This window comes from Melozone crissalis, unplaced genomic scaffold (assembly GCF_028551555.1).
Source record: "Melozone crissalis strain CALT ecotype California unplaced genomic scaffold, PUWL_Pcris_2 ptg000029l_1, whole genome shotgun sequence".
Classification (NCBI taxonomy): domain Eukaryota; kingdom Metazoa; phylum Chordata; class Aves; order Passeriformes; family Passerellidae; genus Melozone; species Melozone crissalis.
In genome coordinates, this window is record NW_026535807.1 from 17,910,056 (window position 1) to 17,935,415 (window position 25,360).

General features: G+C 39.2%; 1 protein-coding gene across 4 annotated transcripts in view; it reads left to right on the top strand.

The window, feature by feature from the left end:
• Positions 1-21,748, top strand: part of ATP2B2 (ATPase plasma membrane Ca2+ transporting 2) — a 403,583-nt gene extending 381,835 nt beyond the window's left edge. For 2 of the 4 annotated variants that reach the window (XM_054281065.1, XM_054281062.1), the window contains 2 exons: positions 3,040-3,222; positions 20,371-21,748. In XM_054281065.1, the coding sequence (XP_054137040.1) occupies positions 3,040-3,222; positions 20,371-20,682 (495 nt within the window). In that variant the 3' untranslated portion in view covers positions 20,683-21,748. Of the gene's footprint in view, positions 1-3,039; positions 3,223-9,347; positions 9,520-15,952; positions 16,009-20,370 lie in introns of all 4 variants that reach the window. The other 2 variants (XM_054281064.1, XM_054281063.1) reach the window with 2 other exon arrangements.
• The last annotated feature ends 3,612 nt before the right edge of the window (positions 21,749-25,360 follow it).

The window sequence follows — 25,360 nt, forward strand, 5'->3', positions numbered from 1 at the left end:
CCTCTGTCATTATTGCCTAATATAGAATTATATATTGATGAAGAAACAAATATCAATGAGATGATATTAAACAAATTGTGATTAACACTCTGGAAGTGATAATACAGGAACAATCAGTATTGTTAACATTCTACATTGTTCTTTTATGTACAAACACAGGTTGCAAAGTTCATAATAACAATATTTTTTCACCTCTGAATGCACTAATGATATTTAAGTTGTTGCCACCTGGTGCAGTAAAGAGAAATGTGAAGTTACATTTTTTTTCTCTCAGATGTAAAGAGATTTGTAGATCCACAGTTTGCCTCTATGAAGAGTCAAGAAATTGCTCACTGCAATTGAATTCTGCTGTGGTTCTACTGGAATTGTAGTGAATAAATGCTTGCTTGCAATTCTGATTATTTGTTCTCTTCTGGGAAAAAAAACCCGACTTTTTTTGGCAGTTTGGCCTCAGTTTTCCTTAGAAGTAAGCTCAGAATCAGAACAGCTTTTATTGCATATCTGGCTGAAATAAGATGATTCTGCTGTAATTATTACTTGAGGTCAGGATTTGACTTAAGGCCTTGCAGGAGGAAGACCTAAAATCAGTTTGATAATCTCAAAAAGGAAGGATTTATTGGGTGTAGTTTTCCTTACTGCTTGGAAAATATACTAATTTTTGGAGAAAGGGGAAGTCAAACAGGAAGAGGGAGAAGAATCTAAACTGCTTCATTCAGCCGTGGCAATTTCCCACAGCCTTTGATCAAATTTTTTGGCTTCTAAATTTTGTTATCCATGGTTATTACATAACCACCAAGAACTAATACTAATATCAGCATCTTTTTTCACTTTACTTGCCCCAGGTTTCCCAGGTTTATTGTGAGACCTTAGACATTAAATTAAATCTGGTATTGGAACACCTCCACAGTTTTATTGCTGCGAAGAGAGCAAATACAGAGGGAAAAATATCTGTCTTGTGGTCAATATTTAGTGACAAGAAAAGAAAATAGGATGCTAAAACCAATCAATTTTGTCCATATTTACATGATTTACAGTCTGCGGCAAGGCCTTTTTCATGGAGCTCTTCAGTGAGAGAGAATTCTTTTCCTTTAGCAGTGATGCTTCTCTTCTGTCTCAGCCTTTTTTCTGCTGCTCTGACTCATTCAGCACAAAACAAATTTGTTATTCTTATTTTTTTTTAATCCACATGCTGAACCTGCTGTTCTGGTGAGCCATGAAAGGCAATCAAGATTTCACAGTCTGGGTGTCAAAGCAGGCACTTCTGAAAGGAATTTAAGGAGAAGTTTTCAGCAAGTCAATTTGAGGGACAGTTATCTAGCAGCTCCCATCCCTTCTGAAAACCAAGACTTTCTAAAGTATTTAATATCCCATTCCCAGAATTATTGATCACTTATTAAAACTGTGATCATTTTCCTGGGAATAATATTTAGCTCTTTAATCTGCATCTATTGAGTCTGTGTCCTGAACTGGGTGGGTGTTGGCAGATAAAGAAAATAAATAAATAATAAAAAAGCCATGTAAACACCTTAAGGAAAGAATTAAAGCAGAGTCTCATCATTGGCTGAGGTGCTGCAAGAGAGGAACATTCTGTCACACACAATTCTCACCCACAAGAATTATTTTTATGAATATTGGTTTAAAAATCCTTTATCACCATCACTTTCATCAGATCCCAGAGTTTGCAGTAGTTTCTCTCTGTAGAGTGCTGGCATTGTAGTTTGAAAGCTGGGAGGCTGAAGGACTTTCAGTAAGTACTTAATTGATGAGCATTTCCCTTTTTTTTTTCTCTCCTGTTTGTCTTTGCTCAAGCCACACCATTAATTCTCCAGGTTTGCGTCTTGTTTTTCAACCCCCCTTTAAAAAGGTTTTATAGTAGTGTAGAAACTGGGTTTGATTTGGTTATTTTGGTTTTTTTTTCAATCTGTCTTTAAAACATTATAATAAAACTGGCCTTGTTGATTGTGAAGCTCAAGGAGACCCTCAGCAAACTCAGAGGTTTGCTTTCACCCTGAAAATATCCAGAACATTTCCATGTGTCTTCACTGCATCCATTCCAGTTTTCCAAAGCACTCCTCACCAATTTTCTGGCAGCTGTCTTGGTTCTCTCTTCATTTTTCATACATCTGAGCTTCACAGTTGTGGTTGCTCGCTGCTGAAATGAAGACAAAAAAGAAAATTTCAGCAGTTTTTTGCTAAGTGGGTTTAAAAATTTGCTTTGCAGGAGATTTGATTTAAGCATTCAGTGTGTTCCAGGTAATGTCTTGTTTAAATTGCCATGATTTGCTCCTGGTTTTATGCAAGGAATCAGAACAAAGAGAAAATGACTGCCCAACAGGGTAACACTGAAATGGATTTAAAATAATTGTCCAGCAACAGTATCTGCAATTTTTAAAGATTTTTCACCTGCATTAGTTACTTCCAAGGACCACTTGGGTGGGCAAGCAGAATGAGAAGAGGGGTTAAGTTAATCAGAATTTATTGGTGGTAAGGACACAGAGTGAGAGACAGCCCTGTGAGAAATCCATCAGCCAGATTCACACCTTTCAGAAATCTCAATTTTGATAAATGCCAGAAATGCATTCCAGCTGCTGGAACAAAGGGAAGCTGAATCCATGAACCAAGGGATGGTGAGAAGATTTATCAGCAGGAGATGCAATGAATTTTCACTTCCCATTACCATAAAAATACCCAACTCTAATTGCAGAGCTATCAAGCTGCTTAAGTTTTTTTACACTGAAATATTTCCATCTTGTTTTATTTTCAATTTCTTTTATTGATAAGACTTTTCCTAGCCTTGGGAAACGTGCTCCACACTGTGGTTTAGTGGTGCAAGTCATGCTAATTGTTTACAAAGTAAATTAAATATTTTTGGGACTAAAATGGAGTTGTCCAAGTACAAAGTGCTGTTAGGAGCAGGCTTAGCTCACCTTTATAGACCTTAATAAAATATGATTACACTAATTACTCTGTAATTAACAGATTGTTATGCTGTTGCTCTTGAATGAGGCTTATGTTTTCAGTACTTTTTTGTAATTTTAGGTCATTGCAACCATCCCAACAAGTAGGCTAAAGTTTTTAAAGGAGGCAGGGAGGCTCACTGAGAAGGAGGAGGTCCCTGAGGAAGAGCTCAATGAAGATGTTGAAGAAATAGATCATGCAGAGAGAGAACTCCGACGTGGACAAATCCTCTGGTTCCGAGGGCTCAACAGAATCCAAACCCAGGTATGCTAAAAATGAATGCCCACAAGGTCTAGAAACAGCCAAAGAAATGATTAATGTGGGATCAAGGCAAAATAACATTAAAAGGAAAGCCACACAGTGTTTGTGTGTGGAGGATGGCACTGGTTAATTGCTCTCAAAGGAAAAACATGAAAAACAAAATAAGGGAACTGAGCAAAGGGGGTGTGTGCAGCAGAAGAGATAAACTGCGAAGATATAAAGGGATAAAATGCAAAACCAGGGATCTGTGATTTGGGAATACCGTGACTGGATGTTCTTTTTCTCCCAGAGTGATGACAGCTCATGAAATTGTGCTGCTTGGCCAGCGTCAGCTCTCAGAATGTTATGAAAGCTTTCTAAAATGTATTGCTTGATTTGCTCCAAACAAAAAAAAAAAAATTGTTGCCGCCATTGCTGCACTAACAGAATAATTGAAATTGAGTCTGAAGTATGATGCACAATTTGATTAAAAATATAAATCTGTTCAGTTCTGGCCTTGCCACACATCGATCACGATTAAAAGGGATTGATTTTATTTCCCATTAGGTAATGAAAAATGTGGTTCTGGATTTTAGTAGGAATTAAGCAGCCATTAAATATTGAGGTGTAAGAGTTGGCTATTTGGAACGATTCCTGAGAAACATCTCTCCCCAGCTTTTGCCAAACACAAAAATCCAAGGCATTTTTTAATATACCAGACCTTTGCAGTGAATCCTGGTGCTAAATATAGTGCAGGTTAAGGAGCTGTGAAATTTGTCCTGGAGTGCTGAAGAAAATCATGTGAAGTATTTTGCCTTTTCCATTGCAGTGAAGTGTTTCATTGAAGTCAGGTGTGCTCTGCTTGATCTTTCTAAGATCAAGTATTTCTGGCAGCTTGCAGCAGAGAACAGCTAGCACCACATCAGATGTGCGTGTTTTACATGAGCCTGACAAGAAAAAGAGGTGAATAATTAAGAAAATGATCTTTTTTTCTTGAAAGAATCTTCTAAAGAACATTTTTGTCTCAGAAGATTTAGGGTTTTTGTCTTCATCCGAGATAAACAGCACCTTCTGCTTTTTCACATCTACAAATTGATTCTTTTTTTTTGGGGGGGGGGGAGGGGGGAAGATGCAGCCATGAATTTAGAAAAAAAATGATGGAAAGAAGCCAAATTAGGGCAGTGGGGTCTCTTGGCTGCATCTGCAGAGCAGAAAATGTAGAGCGATTAAAAGCTGGGGGAATTCCCAGGGTTCTGTGGTAAGTGATTAAATATGGATCTTCAGCTCTGAGCTTGTGTGTCTTGACTCCATTGAGTCAAGAGCGCTCATCACTAGAGAAAATTCGAATTTCAGTTGTGACAAAAAGTGCCCTGGTGCAGGTGATCTTCAGGGCAAGATGACCTCTAAATGTGCATTCTTTTCTTCCTGGTGGCTGTAGGAGGAGTGTTGCCTGTTGGCACTTCTGTCAGGATGTCTTTCTGGTTGGGGTGAGTGTAAACAGCTTCGAGCAACACAAAGCAAATGACATCCTTCCAGTTCTCTTTCTAGTCTGAGAGGTAGCTTTTAGTTCTGCATCTCTTTGTCCACTTAATTCACAGAGAAATGATTCTTTTCCACTACTTAAACCCAAATGAACATTAATTATGTCTCTTTGCTAACATCCATCTTGGTTTCCTTTCTGCTCTTAGTTGTAGAAGCACCTCTAGTAGGATGTCTCCCTCATCTCTGCCAAGAGACCTCTGTGATTTTTCTTCTCATTTTATTTACTCAATGAATTTGATTTTTTTGCATCCATTTCACATTTGTGGGATAAAAAAAAAAAAAAAAAGAAAGAAAATGGGCCAACAGATTCCAAAGCAGTGCCCAGGTGTGCAGTGGAGAGTGATGGACTAAGGTCAAATTTGATCCTTGCTGTGTGTGGGGCCCATCCAGGTGGATTCATTCCCTTATAACACATTTCTCAGGAGACCAGCAAAAGAAGAGCTCCAGGAAAAGATTGGGATGTCTTTAGCATCCCTGGGAGGATTTGCAGGAATCCTCTGCTGTCTGATGCACTCCTGGAGATGGGAAGAAGAAGGTAGAGCATCCCCTCATTTCGTATCTCGGGGGATGGCAGAGTAGGATGGAACTCTGGAAGCTCAGGACCAGATTGGTCATTCAATCCTAACACCAGTTTCCACACTTGTGCTGTAAATTGGATTATTTGTCCTTATTTTCTCTTCAGTCACTCTTGGACAGGTGGCTCCAGCTCCCAGCAAAGCCTTCACTGCTGAAACAAAGAACCCACAACAGGTTGGGTGTTGTTTTCAGACAACCAACCCTTCTTCCTTGGAGTGCTCCCTTTGAAACCCATCCAAACTGACAAGAGATATTGCAGTGTTAAAGACAATTTTCATCTACATCCTCTCTCCAACAGAGGGTTCAACCCAAGGCACCAGAGGAGGGGTTTCCGCTGGGAATTTTCTGTTTTTGTGAAAACATGCATCTTAGAAGGAAAGGTGTATGAAAAATGCACATAACTATGCCAGAGACTGGCTATCAACTTTATCAACTTCTGATGCTCTTTTTGGCCTCCTTTTGTTCATTTAGATGTTTTGTTGTCTGATAAATATCCAATAAGGAATCTCTGATAAATATCCAATAGGGCATCTCTGGAGGGATGTGTTCTCCCCTTCTCTGAATGGAAGAGTTTCCTTCCTGGGAAGCTCTCTCAGATGGTCACTGAGTGGTGAAGCTTCACAAATGGTTTATCTTAGAGATGCAAGTTTGAGGAGGATCTAAAATTGCACGCAGAGAGGACTTTCCAACAGTTTTCTGCAATTTCCCCCAAGTTTTTGTTGCCTTTCTCAGAAATTCTTTGTTCTGAAGGAAGACAAAAGTGATCACACCCTCTTGGCAGGTCTAACAGCCTTTGGGAAGTTCACCAAGTTCACCTTCAGGCCAGACCTGATAATCTGAGTAAAAAACCAGAGAAAAAAAATACACATCTCACCTCTTTTGATTGTGTATTGAAAGATTCTCCAGTTTTCTCACATCTGAGAGTGGAAACATTCTGAAGTGGAGGTTCAAAAACTTCTTATGTTTGTCAGAATTTTACACCCCCAGTCTGATTCTTTCCTCTTCTGCTTCATTCATCCTGAAATTCAGTTTGCTTTACCTGCCCCAGGTGGGAAACAACTGCCTGGAATGTTCTGAGAATAAAAGGAAAACCTGAAAAAAAATACAGGTGACAGGGTAACTGCTGCTTAAAGATTGTTTCTTTTCAGATGCTAAAAAACCACACAGAGGTGCTGGACTGCATTTTTCACCCTTCATTTTTCATATAGAAAACATGAAAACTTTTCTTTTGAACCATTTCAGACCTTAAAGCAGTGAAAGTCACTCCTGGCAAGGCAAGAGGTTCTCGAGTTGGATAAAAAGCCAGCACCTCATTTTATGGTTTCCATGTAGCTTTTAATATAGAAAACATCATAGTAGCCCCATGAAACTGTTGTATTTCTTACAGAAAAGTGGCTTTTCTTTTTTTACATTTTTTTTCTTTTTTTCTTTTTTTTTTTTTTTTTTTTTTTAATTTTTAAATTAATATCCTGCTTGGAGATTAGGGGAACGATACCTGAGTCCTACTCACATAAATGAAAACAGAAATGCTTCTGAAAATCTGTTCTGTGTTAAAAATCAGGAAGAAGTATCTGTTCTGCCAGGACTATTCTGCTACTATCAGATTTTTTTTTAATTGCTAATCCCTGATATTTTTCATTTGCTGTGCATACCTAAAAATTGGATCTTCTAGAGCATAAAACATAGGTAAAAATGAGACAGCTGTGAAAAATGTCAACCTTATGGATAAGCTTCAAATGTGGGACAGTTTTTTTTCTCTACCTGAAGGCCTATAATCAAAACATGATTGCATCTTATATTGTGTTGGAAATTTTTTAAACTTATGAATTTTTATTTCCTTTCTCCTCTTGAGCAGCTTGAATTGTTCTAAATAAATGCATTCCTTTGTCATGAAAAGGTTCCATCTTAATTCAAAATGCGCTATTTATTTCCATGAGCTCTTTTCTTCTTTGTTATTTTCTGCTTGGAGAAGATAAACTTTTGGGCCAAGTTCTTCTCTTCTTCCTTGGCTTCAGGCAGAGCACAGCCCTGTATGTTCAGCTTTTAGGATTCTGGGGAGGTTGTCATCCTCCCACCAGGAATTATATCCATGAACAGCTGGAGTTCATTTCTTCAGGAGAAAAGCAAATTACATGGCTGTAATTCTTCTTCTCTGAAGAAACCATTAAATACAGATCTTCCCTCATCTTTTCACTCTTGCACCAAAGGCTCTCAGTTTATAGGAAGGCTTTTGCACATCTCAGGGTTTAGCACAGAAATACTCATTTCATGCCCTCAGTGAGAGTCTTTAGAGTCTTTTTTGAATGGTCTCTCTTGAAGAGTGCTCTGTCACCTGGGTTAGACCCTGAGAAGTCAAGATCTGTATTTAATTCCACTTTTGTAGAGCATTCCAGGTGAGTATTTACTGTGCCACGTCACCAGTGGTTTGAGCCATGTGGTGTTTCCATGAGCCTGAGCTGAGGAGCCCCTCGTGCCCTGCCCCACGTGCAAACTCACCTCACATTTTATTTGCTGTGATTTACCTCGGATTCACTGTGAGATTTGCACTGGACATGTAATTCTGCTGCCAAAACCAAAGCTCTCCAACCTTGTGGGGACTACTGAACACTGCCCAGCCCTGGGTGTGCACAGAGAAACGGCACCAGGGCTCAGACAGAACAAACCTGGGCTTTGTGGAGGAAAATTCACTGTGATAATTGCACAACAGTAACCTGGGACCCCTTTTCCAGCTGGTTGTGGTTGATTATTCCCATAAAAACACACAGGAAAATAAAAAATTATTGCCAAAGACAAGATTAAGGGAGGGAAAACATCCATATTATTAAATATACAAATTGGTTTATTCATAAGTCTGACCACAGCAGAAAATCATAAATTCATTCTAGTGCTTCCCACTTGGAAAATTTAGGAGGGTTTTCACCAAGATGTGTGCTGTTTAAATTGATAAAAATGCCACCAATTTACCTCTTTCTAGGCTGGGAATCTGCAGAAATGTGGGTGGCATGGTCTGGTACCAGTGGGTTACTTCAAACAAGTGGTTGGTTGAATTCCTCCTGTGGATATTCCACTGCTTTGTCTGTTGTGGTTGCACTGATGCAACACAAAGGACATTTTGGGGTGCAGGGATTTGTGGGATTTACTCCTGGCTTTCCCTCTGTACCCAGAGCCTGCTTTATATGGGTTTATACTGGTGCCAAAGGATGCCTTGAAATACTCAGCTCTGTTTTTAACTCCTCCTCTGTGGTGGGGAGGAAAAGGAAGGTGCTCAGGATGGGTCTGTCAAAGAGGGAATACAGCAGGCATATGAAAATAAATGGAAAATTGTCATGTTATTTGCTGCAATAGTCAATCCAGTTCCACATCATTTTCTAGATGCTTTTAAGTGCTCTGTATAAAGATAAAATATTAATACTTTTTAATCTCCAGTTACAAAACCCCAACGTTCTTTATCACAATGCTAAATTTTTACAAATTTTCATTACAGAAAAAGTCAGATAAAATAGTGGAAGAATTATTTTATCAAACTAGTGCACTGACAGCCCTGGGTTTGTAGACAAAATAGAGTCATATATTGAATTTTAAAGTTTTTCTGTTTTGCTTGAGTGTCATCCCCAACCCCATCCCCCAAATTCCAACTGAGTGACTGAATTTTTCTCCCCCTGGAGAGACATAACAGCATAATTTGAATCTCAGTAGGAAAAAAAAAGAGTGGAGATTAGTTACATCAAGTCTTCCAGCTGATTTTATTTACCTCTAAATAAAACATTTTCAACTTTTAAAAAAACCCTGTTATTTCAAATCTTCTACTTGTTTAAAGTGATGCAGCTCCGCTGCCTCCTACAGAGCTGCGTCATTTTATCCAGACAGAAAATTTGAATCATTTCTAAAAACCCTGCAAAGGGGGCACCTGGATTCCAGCTGGAGTAGAAGCGCGCGCACGGTTGATTTGTTGTTTTTCATGATTATTCCTGTCACTTATGCAACTGTGTCCATACTTTAAGCAACTTGTCTCGTTCTTTCCTCCGTTACAGATCGAAGTAGTCAATACTTTCAAGAGTGGCACTTCCTTTCAGGGGGCTCTCAGGAGACAGTCCTCCGTCACAAGCCAGACCCAGGATGTAACCAATATTTCTAGCCCTAGTCACGTATCGTTATCCAATGCTCTTTCCTCTCCTACCAGCACCTCTGCTGCTGCGGCTGGGCGTGAGTGTGAATTCTTACTGCACCCGACCCTCAGAGATGCCAACTTAGCCAGAGTCGCCTCAGACTCAGCTCCTGTGCCCCTCCCCAGGCTCTGCTCCCACCTCACTCAGCTCCAAACCCCGTGACATGGTTGCTTTGTGTACAGTAGATGCTCCCCAGGAGTTGCTCTCTCTTTGTCTCTTTGCTAACTCACAGTAGGGACAGGAATTTTAGGGTCGTTTTTTATTGTGAGGAGATTTTAATTTTATTTGAGGGTTCCCTGTCAGGTTTTATTTTCTACTGTTTCTAAAATACAGACTTTTAATGATTCTGAAGCTTTTCAGATATCAGAGCATTCTGTGACCGTGTTCACAGGGGTCTGAGGATGAGGGAAGGGACGAGGATCTGACTCCAGGTTTTAGAAGGCTGATTTATTGTTTTATGATATATATTACATTAGAACTACACTAAAAGAATAGAAGAAAGGATTCATCAGAAGGCTGGCTAAGAATAGAATAGGAAAGAATCATAACAAAGGTTTGTGGCTCAGACTCTCTGTCTGAGCCAGCTGACTGTGATTGGCCATTAATTAGCAACAACCACATGAGACCAATCCCAGATGCACCTGTTGCATTCCACAGCAGCAGATAATCATTGTTTACATTTTGTTCCTGAGGCCTCCCAGCTTCTCAGGAGGAAAAATCCTAAAGAAAAGATTTTTCATGAAAGATGTCTGTGACACCATTCCACCAGGAAGACTCTCTGTGACTAGTCCAGGAAAGACATGGAAATGAAGGAACAAGAAACAGGAAATCTAGTTTATGATGCCAGACTTAAACTTTACATGAAAGATGAAAGACTTCTTTAAGTTTGTTCTCTCTATCTTAGATATATTTTAGATATATTAGATATCTATATACAGTTTTAGATATATTATCTCTGTCTTATTTAGCTTTAGATTTATTCTATCTTATTTGGATTTATTACCTCTGTCTTATTTAGATGTAGATTTTTTATGTCTAAATTCACTGGCAGATGAGCATTGAAGCAGGAGGGATGTAGGCAAGTTAGAGGACAGTGTTGAAACAACAAGATTGGTGTGGTAACTTATTTTTTAGAAGAAACAGATTTCTGAATCCTAATATCCTAACACAGTTTGGTTTAAGATGCAAAATATCTACTGAAGAAGTCTTGAAGTGAATGAAAAATCTTTGAGGCAGCTGATAAGGAAGGGCTTGAGTAACAGAAAAATTCCAGTTGCTCAGAAAGATCTAACTCTGTTTCTAGATTTTTATTTATTCAGGACTGTGAGCAGCTCTTTTATTACAGCATTAAAAGAATATTTAAATGTGTAGAACTCAGTTTACAAGCCTGTCACACACTTCAGAAGATAATTGGGTACACTCCTTATGCAGGTTTTAGTAGTTGGCCAAGCAGAGAAGAAACTGCTCTTATCTGTCTGGCCAACAGAGAAAGGGAAGGCAGAGAAAAGGCAGACAAGAGAAGGGGGTAAAACTCCAGAACTCCTGCAAGAAAAAGGAAGCTTGACCTTTCCATCCTGTTTGAGTGCAAACCTCCTCAGTATTTGCACACCAAACATTCAGACATGACTTTTATAGCAGCAATTAAAATCTTATCGAACAATCACAAAAAGTCTTAGAAGTATTTGTCCATCAGACATATCTCTGAAGAGTATTTTTCATTTCCTTTTTTCATGTCTGGTTGGTTGGTTTTTAAAGTGTTTTCATGTAAGAGCAGAGAATTTTTGTTGGATTTAAAGGGGAAACTTCATTTTTGCTGAAGCTATTTAGGTTCCAACTTTGGCGGTTGCTTCTTGGAGATTTTTCTATATTTTCCTATTTTTGTCTTGGGAAGTTTTACCCCAACAACCCCAACTATTCCAGGGCAGGATGAGGATCAGGATGAGGATGAGGATCAGGATCAGGGGAATTGAAGCCATGGAGGTTCCTGAGCCCAGGTTCCCTCATTCTCACACTGAGCAGGGAACAAAACCCCCAGAATCCCAAAGCAGCTTTTCATCCAGGGAATGATTGCCTGGGATAGAATTTCTCCATTTCAGCAGGAAACTGGGTGCAGCTCATTGTGCTGTGCTAAATGTTCCCTTCATATGCTGCAGCCAGCACTCTGGGAGGAAAGATCTAATAAAATTTAAATAGACAATTTATCTTCCCTCTCTACTCTCCACTGCAGCAAAGCAGGAATTGGATGTTATTGTGTCTTAACAAGGGCCTCACTCGTTTATGGGCTGAAGTTAATTAATAGGAGAGAGCAGAATCTGCTCCAGCCTTTGTCACCTTTCATTTGGAGAAATAAAACAGGTGTCCAGAGCTCCTCGTGGTTACAGCCACGTTTCTTCACTAAAATAAAAGCCAGTGATTGATTTGTTAAACTTCCCAGAGATAAGGATCTCTGTGGCAGAGGGCAATCAGAGATTGGGATTTTAAAGTGCTTATTCTGGACTGTTGGTGTTTTGTTACCACAGCAAAATGTCTGCTGGTATTAAATCAGAAATTGTAACGCTTAGGGGCAGTTTTGATTTATTCATACAAAGACACAAATTTATGAATGGCAGTGAAAAAACCCCATCAAGTAAAACCCCAATGGTTTTTATTTTTAAATGGGGTATTTACAATGGGTTGTTCAAAATCAAGAACCTAGAAAACTTTTCCTAATACAAATTTCATAGAAATGGGGGATGGTTTTGTGAATTGGCATTTTTTGAGGAAATCCCAATTCCAAACTGCTCACCTAGGGCTGCTCTCCAGCTTTGTGTGTGGGCACACAGGACTGGCTGCTTTCCTCAGAACAGCTCAAACCCCATTTTCTTCTTCCTATGGGGTGAAAGGGAATAATGGGAAAATTGTACTTCTGATTTTGAAGCCTTTCCCAGTCTTCAGGATTGTTAAAAATATATTAAATATCTTATGGGGAGTATCAAGGGAAAACCTTGAGAGTATAGGAAAGAAACAGCATCTAGTTCTTCAAACTTGCTCAGGATGTTGCAACAATTGGGATATTTCAGTTGGCATTTTGGGAGCCCAAAGTGGAGAGGGTGTGATATCAATAAATGCTTAATTAAAAAAATAGGAATCACATGATGCTGTATTGATATGTCAGTTTAATTTAACAGAGCATTTATGAAACTCTTTACTAATTTTGTTGCTAATTTTTAATATACAGTTCATTGTGACACCTTGCCAATCTGTGAGCTGTCTCCTGCAGGTTTATAGTAAAATTTTGGATTTTTTTTTAATGGAAAGTTTTTCTGGTATTTTTGGACAAATTCATGTTTGTTTCAAAGCTTAGTGCTTGGTAAAGAGAAATCTGCCTGTGGAATGCATCCACCCCTAGAGTGGTTTGTGAAACAGGTCAGCAAGTTATTAGATGTAATTAGCAGCTATTTACAAATATGGCCCATTCAGAGTTGTGAAATCCCTTAATTAAAAGCAGTTTATACAAGAATATTTAATACAATATTAAAGTTTCTCTAGTGAGCCATCAGGGTGTTATTTGTAATAACAAATTACAAATTTTTGTATGTCACCATTAATGGATGACAGTGAGGTCTGTGAGTCTCTTATCTTGTTTGAAAGACATTGCAGCTTTAAATAGAGCAAAAATTCCTGCAAATGAAAACCTGGCATTTTGTTTATTCTGTTAAAATGATGAAATTCATTTAAATGTACACTAAATATGTGCCCCTGTTTAATATGCAAACCTTTAAGCTACTGAAAATGAAAATATGGGGACGTTAAGCAAGGTGGTCTCAGATCTTCTCAGACACAGATTTACACACATAAACTTCCATCATTTGAAAGCTCTGCCACTGCATAGTTAAGGGTGGGTTCAGGTACAACCTTGGTGGAATTGTGTTTTTTATACATTTTTTTCTGTGTTTTATTTGGGGGGAAAAAACCCCAGAACCTTGGGGAAGTGAAGCATCTTTTGTTTTCCTTTTGAAGCTCAGAATTAGTAACACCAAAAATTATCTTGTGCTTAAAACTGAGTATGTGATTAATGTCTTTACCACTAGATTTTTTAGTTAGGTAGAGGATGAGAACATCTAACTGTACACAAAGTAAACAAGTCTTTATCCTACTCTGTCTATTCCTGGTTTCAGATGTTCATGATAGCAATAGGTAACCCCTGCAAAGGAACACAGTTGCAGATTTCCCAAGACAGACACACATTTAATATTCCTTTGTACTTGCTCTTCCCCTCATTCTCATATGGAGCTCATGCTCTTCGCAAGTGGAATCAGTCAGGAACTGCAGGTCCCTGAAACAAATCTCTCCTTTCTTTCAGAAAATATTCTGATTTTTAGGTTTAGGAAGCACTGGGGAAACAACAAACAAACCAAACCAAACCCCAGCAAAAGAGACCTCCCAGAGTTCCTTTTTCTTGGTTCTGATCAGAATTATCTTGTCAGACGTTTTTAGAAGCGAATATTTAAATCAATCGCTTGAAACATTTTACTACATGAACCCCAGCAGCAGTGGCCTCAAATGACCCACTTGTGTGGTGAGATAGAAGAAAACAAAGTCAAGACACCAAATTTTATAGCAGCACTTAAAACCTCACCAATCAACCACAAAATGCTCTCAGAGATATTTTTATACAAATCCCAGAAGGTTTTTTCTGGCTTATTTTTCTGTCTGGTTGATTGGCTGTTTGGTTTTTAAGAAGTGTCTTGGTGCAGGAGCAGAGCACCCTTAAGGCTGGGTTTGTGCTCTGCAGAACTGGGGCTTCACTTGCTGGGCAAGAATCTTTCACATTCCTTTTTAGTCAAATAATGGTCCTGAGATGTGCCAGGAATGTGTCCTGTGTAGAACACTCAGTATTTGCTGGGGTGGCATGAGGGCAGGAACTGTCATGGACAGGAAATAATTCAGAATTCAGAGTTAAAACTTGAGGTAAAGTTGTGTTTGGATGGATTTTTTTCATGAGGAAAAAATAGGAACTAATTTCTTTTAAAGAAATCATCTATTTTAATAAATGTTGAGGCAAAGATGGAGGTGTCACCCAGGGCTTTGCTGAGGCCACCAGCATCTTCAAATGCCACGTGAGGCACTCAACAAGCTCAGCTCCAGTGGCTCTCACAGCCCATTTTCCAAGAGAGCATCTTAAAGAGTCCATCTAAATGTTTGCAAGCTGTTGTGTATGAAGAGCTTTTATATTTCTTACATATTTAATTTTCTATGAAAGAAATTATTCAGAATTCAGAGTTAAAACTTGAGGTAAAGTCATGTTTGGATGGAATTTTTTCCTGAAGAAAAATGGGAACTCATTTCTTTTAAAGAAATCATCTATATTAATAAATGTTGAGGCAAAGATTGCTGCTCCAGTATCAATTTACATTCAGATCACAGACCAAGCCCAGTGGGCAATTTCTGTACAGGAAGGTTTAACCATCACAGGAGGAAATGGAACAAGAACTTCAATCAAACCCACAGCTAAAATTATGTTTCTAAAAGCTGCACCATTGAACCAGAGACTGGGTTCCATACTAAAGCCTAGGACTTCCCACTGGCTGTGACCAAGGTTTGACAAAACCCTCCTGGGATATGCAAAAAATCAAAATCAACTCCTGGATCTCCTCCCTGAAGGATAATTAAGCAGATTTAGAGCCTAAATATAAACCCAAGCCCTCAAGGGGAGATGTGCCATGGCAGGAAGGGTTAGATCCTAATGCACAAACAGGGTCTTTTAAAGGCTTGTGTGAATTATTTAAATCTGATACAAAAATGTACAACTCCATAATTTTGCAGCAATCCTGCTGTGGAAAGTGGAAACCCTGCACAGGGCTCTGCTTTTGCTCTAAAATACAGTGGAATTCAGCAATTTTGGAAATGAGAACCAGGCCTGTGTGGGTGCTCTGCTTTCATTGCTGCCCGTGGTTTGAATTTTGAGCAGCACTTGCAGGATTTGCTGCATCTTTATGTGGGAAAAGAGTAGCACAGATAATGTTATGCATCTGTTTCACTCGTTAAAGCAGAAAACTAGAATTTCTAAGTTTTATACATGTTTTTTTAACTTTATATTTGAATTTGCTCAACTTCTGCATCCTATTCCCCAGAATATATGAGGCACAACATTTACAGGTGACCCCAATTCAAGCAGCATCTCCTCATCTGATTTTACTCACCTAAAACTGGGAGAATCCCAAAAGAAATCCCAATATACTGAAGATGTTTTCTCTTTCAAAGATTTCCATATGCAATAGACCTTGACCAAACTCCTTTACCTTTTTACAGTTTAGTCTTGACCTAGAATAGTCTCAGTTACACTGAAGAGTTGGCATCTCTTTGCAAAATTGACCTCTTGTTTACAATTTTATACTAATCACCTTACTGACCTTTCAGTATTGAATTTATTTGCTGTTGCAGTGCCCTACTCTCTACTGTCTGAATATTAAATGTGTTTGTTTTCCCAGAGGGCTAGAGAACATTGGACAAAAGGGTTCAGCAGGAGAGAGTGAAATAAAAAGAGGTTGTGAGTCTTTAACCTTGAGCCTGAAATGAATGTGAACCAAACTCCAGATACTTGGCTTAGATGAAGCCAGGTAAACATTCGAGTATAAGCCCACACACTACCAACCAGAACACAGCTCTTGGTGCTCACCAGGCTTTGCAGATTTTGCCTAGATGCTTGTACTTAGGACTGACATTCTGAATATCACCTTTTTCTTCTGATGGGAAAAAAAAAATTGTAGTATCTAAAATTCTATTTCTTTTTTTTTATTGTTTTTGTTTTTTATTTTTTTCTTGCCTGATGCAGTATAATAAATCTGACTTTCAAGGTGGGATGAAGCTGAAGAGTTTTTTTCTGTTACAGCTCCAGAGAAGAAAGAAGTGGAAACTTATAGCAATGTCAAAAATGTCCTGAAGTGTTGTCCCCGCAGTCTTTTGTTAAAAGCAGTTCATTTTTTTCTGTTGTCTCCATTACTGTGAGAAAAGGGAGCTGTATCTCACTGTTTGTCTTCCCTTGGCATTGTCAGTCTCATAAAGAAACACCATTACATGAACTCTACATAGTTCATACTAAACCAACACTTCCCAGGTTCTATCCATCATGGATGTCCCTGCTTTTCCATGCTTTTACAGCCATAACAACATCCCAAGTTCATCTGCTTTATTTTATCGTCAAAAAAACCCAAAACTGGCTGGGCTTTGTTTCAGCAGAGCCCCCAAACATTTTTACACCAGATATTACCTCAAATCTTGAATTTAGGCATGTATTAAAAGAATTTGTTCCTGTTGGGCCATGTAACTCTGGGTAAATAATATTTTTAAATCTGGGAGTTGGATCAGGTATAATAGATAGATGAAATATTATAGTATTATGGTAGAGAAACTAAAATGCCACCTTTATATGCAACAAACCCTCTGCCTTTGTTTCCACTAAGTTTTGTCCCTGCAAGCAATAATTTGATCCATTGGGGGACAGGCTTTGAAGGAGATTTTGAATTTTATTGCAATGCAGATATTCTGTCACTGAATGATGTGTGACATTAAAAAAAAGTTTTCTTCTGGATGCCAAGCTCAGTATGCAAGATTTTAAGTTGAGGAGGGAGTTTCTTCTAAAATGAAAAACCAATGGAAAACTAATATACATCTCTGTAGAGAGATTTTAAGTGAAGTTATGGGCTTCTACAGCTCCCTTGTGAAGAAAACTCTTTGGAAATCTGATTTGATTTATTGTTACCTTGAGGATCTTGCCCAGTTTGGCCCTTCCATTCCCATTGCCTTCAGAAGGTGAATTACCTCAGGTGTCAGCAGAGCTGAAGCAGTTCTGAGCTAGTATTTCCAGTACAAACCAATGTGAACAAGCAGAACCCATTCTAGAAACGTCTCAATGTTCTCACAAGACCCAAACAGTCCAGGCCAAAAATTTTGGCACATACCTTCACCCAAAGTGAGAGGCTGCAGTTCTATCTTCAGACCACAGCTCAAAGTCATTATTGCTCCCCTGCAATGGCTCGTTAATTAATTAATTGCAGAGTCACTGCGGAGCCCCAAATCCAGGTCATGGCAGTCACGTTCGCAGGGCTGCCTGTCAAACACAGCTGGAATCTGAAGTTTGCCCTGCACTGAATAGGGGCTGGTAATTAAATCCAAAAGAGATGCCAAATGTTGGTATTAAAGCAATACAGATGCTTTCCCTACTATGGGACCTGGAGCTCACAAATTGACATCAGTTCCTGCCCTGCTAAATCTTGCAGACTTAAATACAGTTTGTGTGATGAAGAAAAACTTTCCTTTCTTTGGATTCTGCTGGATCTGTTCAGGATAATTTCAAACACATTTATTTAAGTAAAAATTTACCTTCACCATAAAGATCCAGCTGGCAAATAGAACCTAAGTCTGTGCCATAAGGAGTGGCTGTTCCCAAGATAATAGAATTATCTTGTTAATTGATAAGCTCTAGCATCCAGCTGCAGCTGAAGAGGTGACTGGTATTTGTGTTTAGAAAGCAGAAAGAATGGGGAGGTTTGCAGAAATGTCACCTCATCAGCCCATCCTATAAAGCACCCACAAAAGTTTCCTGATTTAAACTAGGAGACTATGGGAATGTGGTTTTAAGGCTGCCTCAACAGTCATACCATTTTTTAATCATTTAGACTAATTACTCTGCACTTTAAAAGACAAGCTAGGAGGGCTTGAGATCCTTCACAGATAGTGAAAGGATTTGTCACTTTTCTGGCTTTAGCAAGGCAGATCAATCCCTTACCCCACTCTGTTGACTCTGCAGAGCCCTCTCACAGCTCAGATTCAGCTCTCATAAACCCCTGGTTTTTAATTCCAGGAGCTCTCTTAGGTACACTGTGTGATTGCAGAGGGTGAAATTTATTTGTTGATATTGTTTTTTGTGCAAGATAATCTTCCCTCTTGCACCTCTGCCAACCTCACATGTTCTCCCACCCCAAGGTCTGGCCGAGCCATCCTGTGCCACTCAAATCTCTTACCTGGAGCATAAACAGTCACCTGAACTACTTTTTGTACTGTGCCCTGCTGTTACCAAATGTACCTGTGGAGGGAAGGGAGAGTATTTGGGCTGACCCAATGATCTGAACATGGCAGGACTTCAGCTGTTAAGGTTTTAAAAGATGACAAATATCCAAATTTAGAGAGCATAAACAAGGACCGAGATCAAAGAGAAAAAACACCGAAACCAAACCAAGTCAGCCTCCTGCTCAAATGTGCTGAAATTCTGTACAGCTTGGCCAGCTCCAAGCATGGGATCAGCTGGACCCCACAGCTGGACTCCACTGGCCCTGTGCCATTACTGAAGTGCAGTGTGCCAAGGCAAAGAGGAATTAAAGCTTTCCAAAGCAGTGGTGTATCAGGCCAACCAAAAATGTGCAGCATATTTACATGTAAAAAGATCCACATGCCAACCACCAAACCATTTCAAACGTGTGTGGAGAAGCTTTCACAGTACCTGCTTGCACCTTTTCTGCCTCTGCCTGTGTTTTAGTCTCCCCCCTGAGAAATGCTCAAGGTTTGCTCATGGACTACATGGAAGTAGAGGGATAGAACTCATACTTAGTCATGAAACATTTGCCAACAGATCACGTTTTGCCATTCTGTTTTTTCCTCTCTGCCCCTCCACCCCCTTCCAAAGAGTTCTGTTTTTTTCAGCAGTAACCCAGCACAACCCTTCACTTCTTTTGAGAACTGGTAGGTCCCTGGGACTAGAGAGCATCCCTCCCTTTGCCCACCCACAGAGGATGTAGCATCCCCACTCCTTGCTCTGCTCCTCCCATTTCCTACTGGGAAAACGGTGGGCACCATCCCTGAGAATCGCTGGGCTGAGTCTTGAGTTGATTTTCACCTCTCTTCTTCCTGCCAGGTGCTTTCTGGCATTAGGTGGCCCCTGGCCCAGGTCACTGACCTGCTTTAAAGACTGCATAAATGGCATAAATCATGTGGCTTTCAGCATTTAACCGCACGACTGAGACACCAAATCCAAACAGCTCGCTGTTAACAATGGGACTCAATTTAACCCAACGACCAACCCATCATTTTATTACATGTTCTTCTATTTATTAACAAGCTGAATGGCTAGAACAGTGGGTCTATACTCGAGTGTTTACCTCACATCTGCATGAAGGACAAATAAAAGTTGGTTCAACGATACTATGTTCACATTATCCAGGCTTCCAAGTGTAGTTGTTGTGTGCAAGTTATCTCTGTTCATGTGGTAACTGTGATTTTTATTTTTTTTTCCCCCTGTGGTAGCATGATTGCGCTTAGTACTTTGTCTGCTTGGCTTTTTGTGCTCTTGGCTGCATCCATTTAGATTTTGCTTTAAAACACTGATATTCTAGTTTTTACACTTGGCTCCTGTGTGTGTCTCATACGTACCCATCCAACCGTGTCCGTGTTCCGTGCTTTTCTGTTTGTGAAGTGTGATATGTTATGTGTAATGGTTTTTTTAACAACAATACAAAAGAGACTTTTTAATTTAAAAAAAGCCTTTCTACTTACTCACTGCAAAAACAAAAAAAAAATCTATCAACATGCATGGTTTGACATTTGCATTACAATTAACATGGCTTGTCTTTTACTAGGGATGTACCACACGAGTGGACCTTGGCTTTCTTTAACCACTCCTCCCCATCAGTTCTTTGATGGCTTTAAACCTTGGTTTATTTTAATGTTGCAGTTGGTACAGACATTCAAAATGCACATAACTGAGCCACTCGTTTATGCATATAACATCCAGAGACTTTGGACTCCAGCTGCCTGCACTGCCCTAACCATGTGCTACATTTTTCACCAAGTGTTCTCTGCCCTGCTGTGCCCTGGGGAGGTGCCCTCTGACAGCCCTTTCCTTTTCTCCCCCCAGATCCGCGTCGTGAAGGCATTCCGTAGCTCTCTCTATGAAGGTTTAGAAAAACCAGAATCTAGAACCTCTATTCACAACTTTATGACTCATCCTGAATTTAGGATAGAAGATTCCCAGCCCCACATCCCACTCATTGATGACACAGACCTAGAAGAAGACCCTGCTCTCAAGAAAAACTCGAGTCCACCGTCCTCGCTGAACAAGAACAACAGTGCTATCGACAGTGGAATCAATCTTACAACTGATACAAGTAAATCAGCTACCTCTTCTAGTCCAGGAAGCCCAATACATAGCCTGGAGACATCACTTTAGCTGAAAAGGTCACTGCAAAAAGGAAAACAAACAAAAAAAAGAAATATTAAAGAGTTAAAGTAAAATAAAATAAGAAACCCCACAGCAACCGAGATATATAAATATATATATTAAAAACATTGCTGGCTGAAAAGCTGTTTGAACTCTTATTCACTCTGAGACAAGTGAATGAATTGTTGATCACAATGGTTTTGGGGAAAGAATGAATGGCTGATTTACATACCCCCCGTTCCCTTTCAGAAAAACAAAAACAAAAAAAAAATCCTCCTGCATGAATGTACTGTACACTGCTGGCCCTTCTTTCTCTCTTTTTGTTTGTTTTTATTTCCTTTTTGGTTCTTTTTTTTTGTTGTTTTTTTTCCTCCTTAAGCAGGAACTGCAGAGGACTTCTTTCTGAGGCTATTTATCCAATTCACTGGTCTGTGAGTTTTTGAAATGCTTGTGTGGCATGGACTCAATTGTATAGATTAATTTAAATAACTTTTTTGAAGTTGCAAAGCTTAACTTGCACAGTAGATTTGCACCAGTTGGACAGAGGAACTTAAACATTTATGAGACTATATATAGAGATATATACATATAAGTATATAGATAATTAATTATATATATGTATATATCTATCTATATATATATAGTTATATATATATAAAGTTTCTTTGTTGGCATGTTGCCTTGTTTCTGCTCAAATTGCTCTGACTATTTTAACTTATTTATGTCCTAAAAAAGAATGTAATTTGTTTACAAACCTGTAGATAATATCCTTAACTATTTGTAGGGTTAAGAAAGCACTTCCTGCCGAAGTAGTATAAAAATGGCTCAGCTCAGCTCATTGAAAATGTCTGTACTCTTGCACCCCGGATATTTTATTACAACCGTGCTCTGATTTCTGCCTGATTTCCTTTTTGGGTTTTTATTTTGGTCTCTTTTTTTTTTTTTGTTAATAATGTAGATACTGCTAGTAAATAACAAAAGAAGCCAAAATATAATATATTGGATGTAGCATTGTGATCCTATATACAGGGAGGTAAACCAGGCTTCCTTTGTTTCAAATAAAAATCGAAATGATCAGGTTCTCTCCTTTTTTTTTTCCTTCCTTCCCTCTGATGATCTGCTTGAACTCCTTTTGGTGCAACATAACAATAATGGAGGCTATTTCATTCTTCAGACATACAGCAATGGCTTCGGAAACTATTTTTAGAGCGACATTAAATGAGTTTATAATTTAAAATAAGTTATATTTGGTTTGTCTATATGGACATAAAAGAAATGTTGAAATCTTGTGATATACTGTGTTAATCCTTTTCAATTAGTACTTTAGGCATTTATTTCCTTATTATTTGCAAAGTATGGGCTGTTGGCATTTTGGATGAAAATCACTGTAGGTTGTTGCTTTGATTTCTTTTTAAAAGAAAAATATAATTTCTGCACTATTAGGACTGAACAAATCTTTATTAATTGTGTATTGAGATGTGCTTTGTGTGATTTTTTTAAAATCAAGCTTGTGTTCCTGCAGTAACACAGTAATAACATTATTTTACCTTCAGCTTTCTCCCAAGAAAGCTGCTTTGAAAACCTGCAGTCTGGAAGGCGAAAAACATTTTTCAAGATGGTAACAGCCCTAGAAACGTAAAAAATTATGAGCTTATACAATTGCTATGTCAACCACTTGAATGCTAAGCACTTTGTGGATCACAGATTTTTCATAACTAATTTTTGTATTTAATATAAAGTTTGCTTGGAGACTTTTCAGCATATGATTTTTTCCATAACTGTACAGTGCAAAAAGACATTTGGAATTCCACAATCGATTATGCCAGGCGTTGTTGGAACAAAAACACCCTCCAAACATCTCGACCCGTTGAGTTGTTAAGGTGTTTTTTTCTGGTTGGCTCCATAACAGTGGTGCATCTCTGCAGTCCCAGCAGCTTTTAACCAAGCCAGAACTCTCCAAACCAAGCTTAGACTCATGGCCAAACTGCAGACTGATGTTTTCAGGGTGCATCAGGACCCTCAGCCAGGTAAAGCTCTGAGCAGCTTCCCTTGCCAGCTGCGGGACTCGGGGCTGGGAGCTCTGCTGGCTGTGCCTGGTGCCCAGGGTGCCCGGGCAGCGGTGGCACCCTCAGCAGCCCCAGCTGTGCCCCAGCCCAGGCAGGAAGGTGCTCTGTCATGGGGACTCCACCACCCATGGGCTCCCTGGGGCCAGAAGACAAAAGTGGTATCTGTATTTACAGGGAAGCCTCTAGCTTTGGACTTGAACATCTACAGAAGCTATTAATACTGGAACAGTTTCTTTTCAGCATCTTAACACACTGACTGTTTGCCTTTTTGTTTCCCAACACTCTTAATGTTTTTTCTCGGTTCCGTTTTTGGTTTTTTTTTTTTTTAATTATTTTGGAATTTTTTCCTGTAGGAGTACCCCTCCCTAAGGTACCATTCGCAGACTTGAAAACTGTTATAAGAAAATGAACACTGCATTCTGTGTATATATAGTAAAACATATATAAACTGAGATGCATAGAAAACTTGGGCTTTTGTGAGCAGAGACTGTGCTTTATGTATATGATAAATGATAGACTTTTTTTTTTTTTTTTTTTTAAAGCAGAATAGCTATGACCTTTCAACTACAAGTCGTGCATCACAATTCCTTTCTTTTATTGCTTGACCTCTCTGTGATGGGAACAATGGATCAAAAACCAAAATGATCAGTTTGTTAAAATTCCCTGCAATATATAAATGCTCGCTCTCTACGTACTGTACTTAGCAGCATGAGATTTGTGGACAACAATACAGTGGTACATTGGCAATCCATCCCACTAGGGGTTATTAATATATGTTCATTCATCTGTTTTTATGAATTTTTTTATCTAGACAATAATTGTAAATAAAGAACTTACTCTGTCTGTTCATTTAATACTATGCAAAAGGTTATGCTTTCTATTGTTATTCTTATTCCTACAGTGTGATGCTGGAATGTTTGTGGTTTCAAAAAAAAAACAAACAAAAAAGACAAAAGTAAGTAAAATATGTGATGTAAATTATTTTATAGTTTGAAACAAAATGATAAAGATTTACTCTTGCTGCTTTCTGTCTAATAGATCTCTCTTGGCAGGAGCACAAGTGGAAAATTTAAAGAAATAAATTCACAAAGCAGCATGAACAATAATGGTCTGAATGTAACAGCTTTCTTTATTCTCACCTGAACTCCCGAGGTGCAGCTCTGGATTCCTGCTGGGATGTTTGGATGGATGCAAATCCGGACTGGCAGAGAGGACCCTGCTCCCCAGGCACACTTTGCTCTCCTTGCCCAGGGGCTGAGCAGCCCCCAGGGTTTCATTCCTGCCTGGGCTGGGCAGCCTGGAGGTGGGAATGCTGCAGGGAGAGCTGCAGGGAGTGCTCAGGAGAGCCAAACCATGAAGTGAATTTGCTTAGGGAACAAAAATCTGAATCCTGGCCCTGAGAACAGCAGCTCTCTAAGGCTGTCATTGATGTCTTTTCCTGTCATTGATGACAGCTCTGCACTTACACTGATTGTTTTCCAGCTCTTTCTGCCTCTGTCAGAGTGAGAAAATTGAATTTTTAGAACTGGGAAGTGCATCAGGACTCTCAGCCAGGAGAATCAGAACTGGGGAGTTCAGTGCAGGACTCCTCCTGCCACTGAAGGCCTAGGGAAAAAGGAGGGAATTCTCATTCCAGTGCTCAGGCCCTGAGCCCAAAGTTCTTTCCCCTTTTTTTCCCAGCTTAGATTGATGCAGTTGTGCTCATAAAATATTGTTACTATAGGAGTTAGCCAGGCAGGCCAGGTATCAGGTGAGTGGCTGTCAGATCAGTTCATTTGAAATGGCTGCAGGGAGTGCTCAGGAAAGCCAAACCATGAAGTGAATTTGCTTAGGGAACAACAATCTGAATCTTGGCCCTAAGAACAACACTTCTCTAAGTTAAGCTTTCGCTGTCATTCATGACAGCTCTGCACTTACACTGATTATTTTTCAACTCTTTCTGGCTCTGTCAGAGTGAGAAAAATGAACTTTGAATTTTTAGAATTGGAGAGTGCATCAGGACTCTCAGCCAGGAGAATCAGAACTGGGGAGTTCAGTGCAGGACTCCTCCTGCCATTGAACATCTAGGGAAAAAGAGGGAATTCTCATTCCAGTGCTCAGGCCCTGAGCCCAAAGTTCCTTCCCCCTTTTTTTTTTTTCCAGTTTAGATTGATGCAGTTGTGCTCATAAAATATTGTTACTATAGGAGTTAGCCAGGCAGGCCAGGTATGAGGTGAGTGGCTGTTAGATAATATCATTTATAAAGGTAAAATGCTTCAGATTACAGATTTTCCTGTCTTCTCACCGAGATTTCAAACTTTTTATTCACCAATTCTCTATCAGAAGTTATGCTTGATAGAGGCCAAAATGAAATAGTGCTACACTGTGAGGAAAGTCACCAACAAATAAAAATGTACTCAGCAGAGTGAATTCAACAAAACCCCAGAGAAAACAATTATTCAGACAGCAGATTTCTTGGACTAATGCAGCTTTACAGCTACTTTGGAATGAAGCTGATTTCTGCTTTGATTTTGGGAGCTCAGGGCAGGTAATAATCAGAAAATATTTTACTTTAATTCCCTGTCAGTCATTTCCCTCCTCCTTACACGCATAAGTTTATTTGCAGTGTTAGCCTGAGTGCT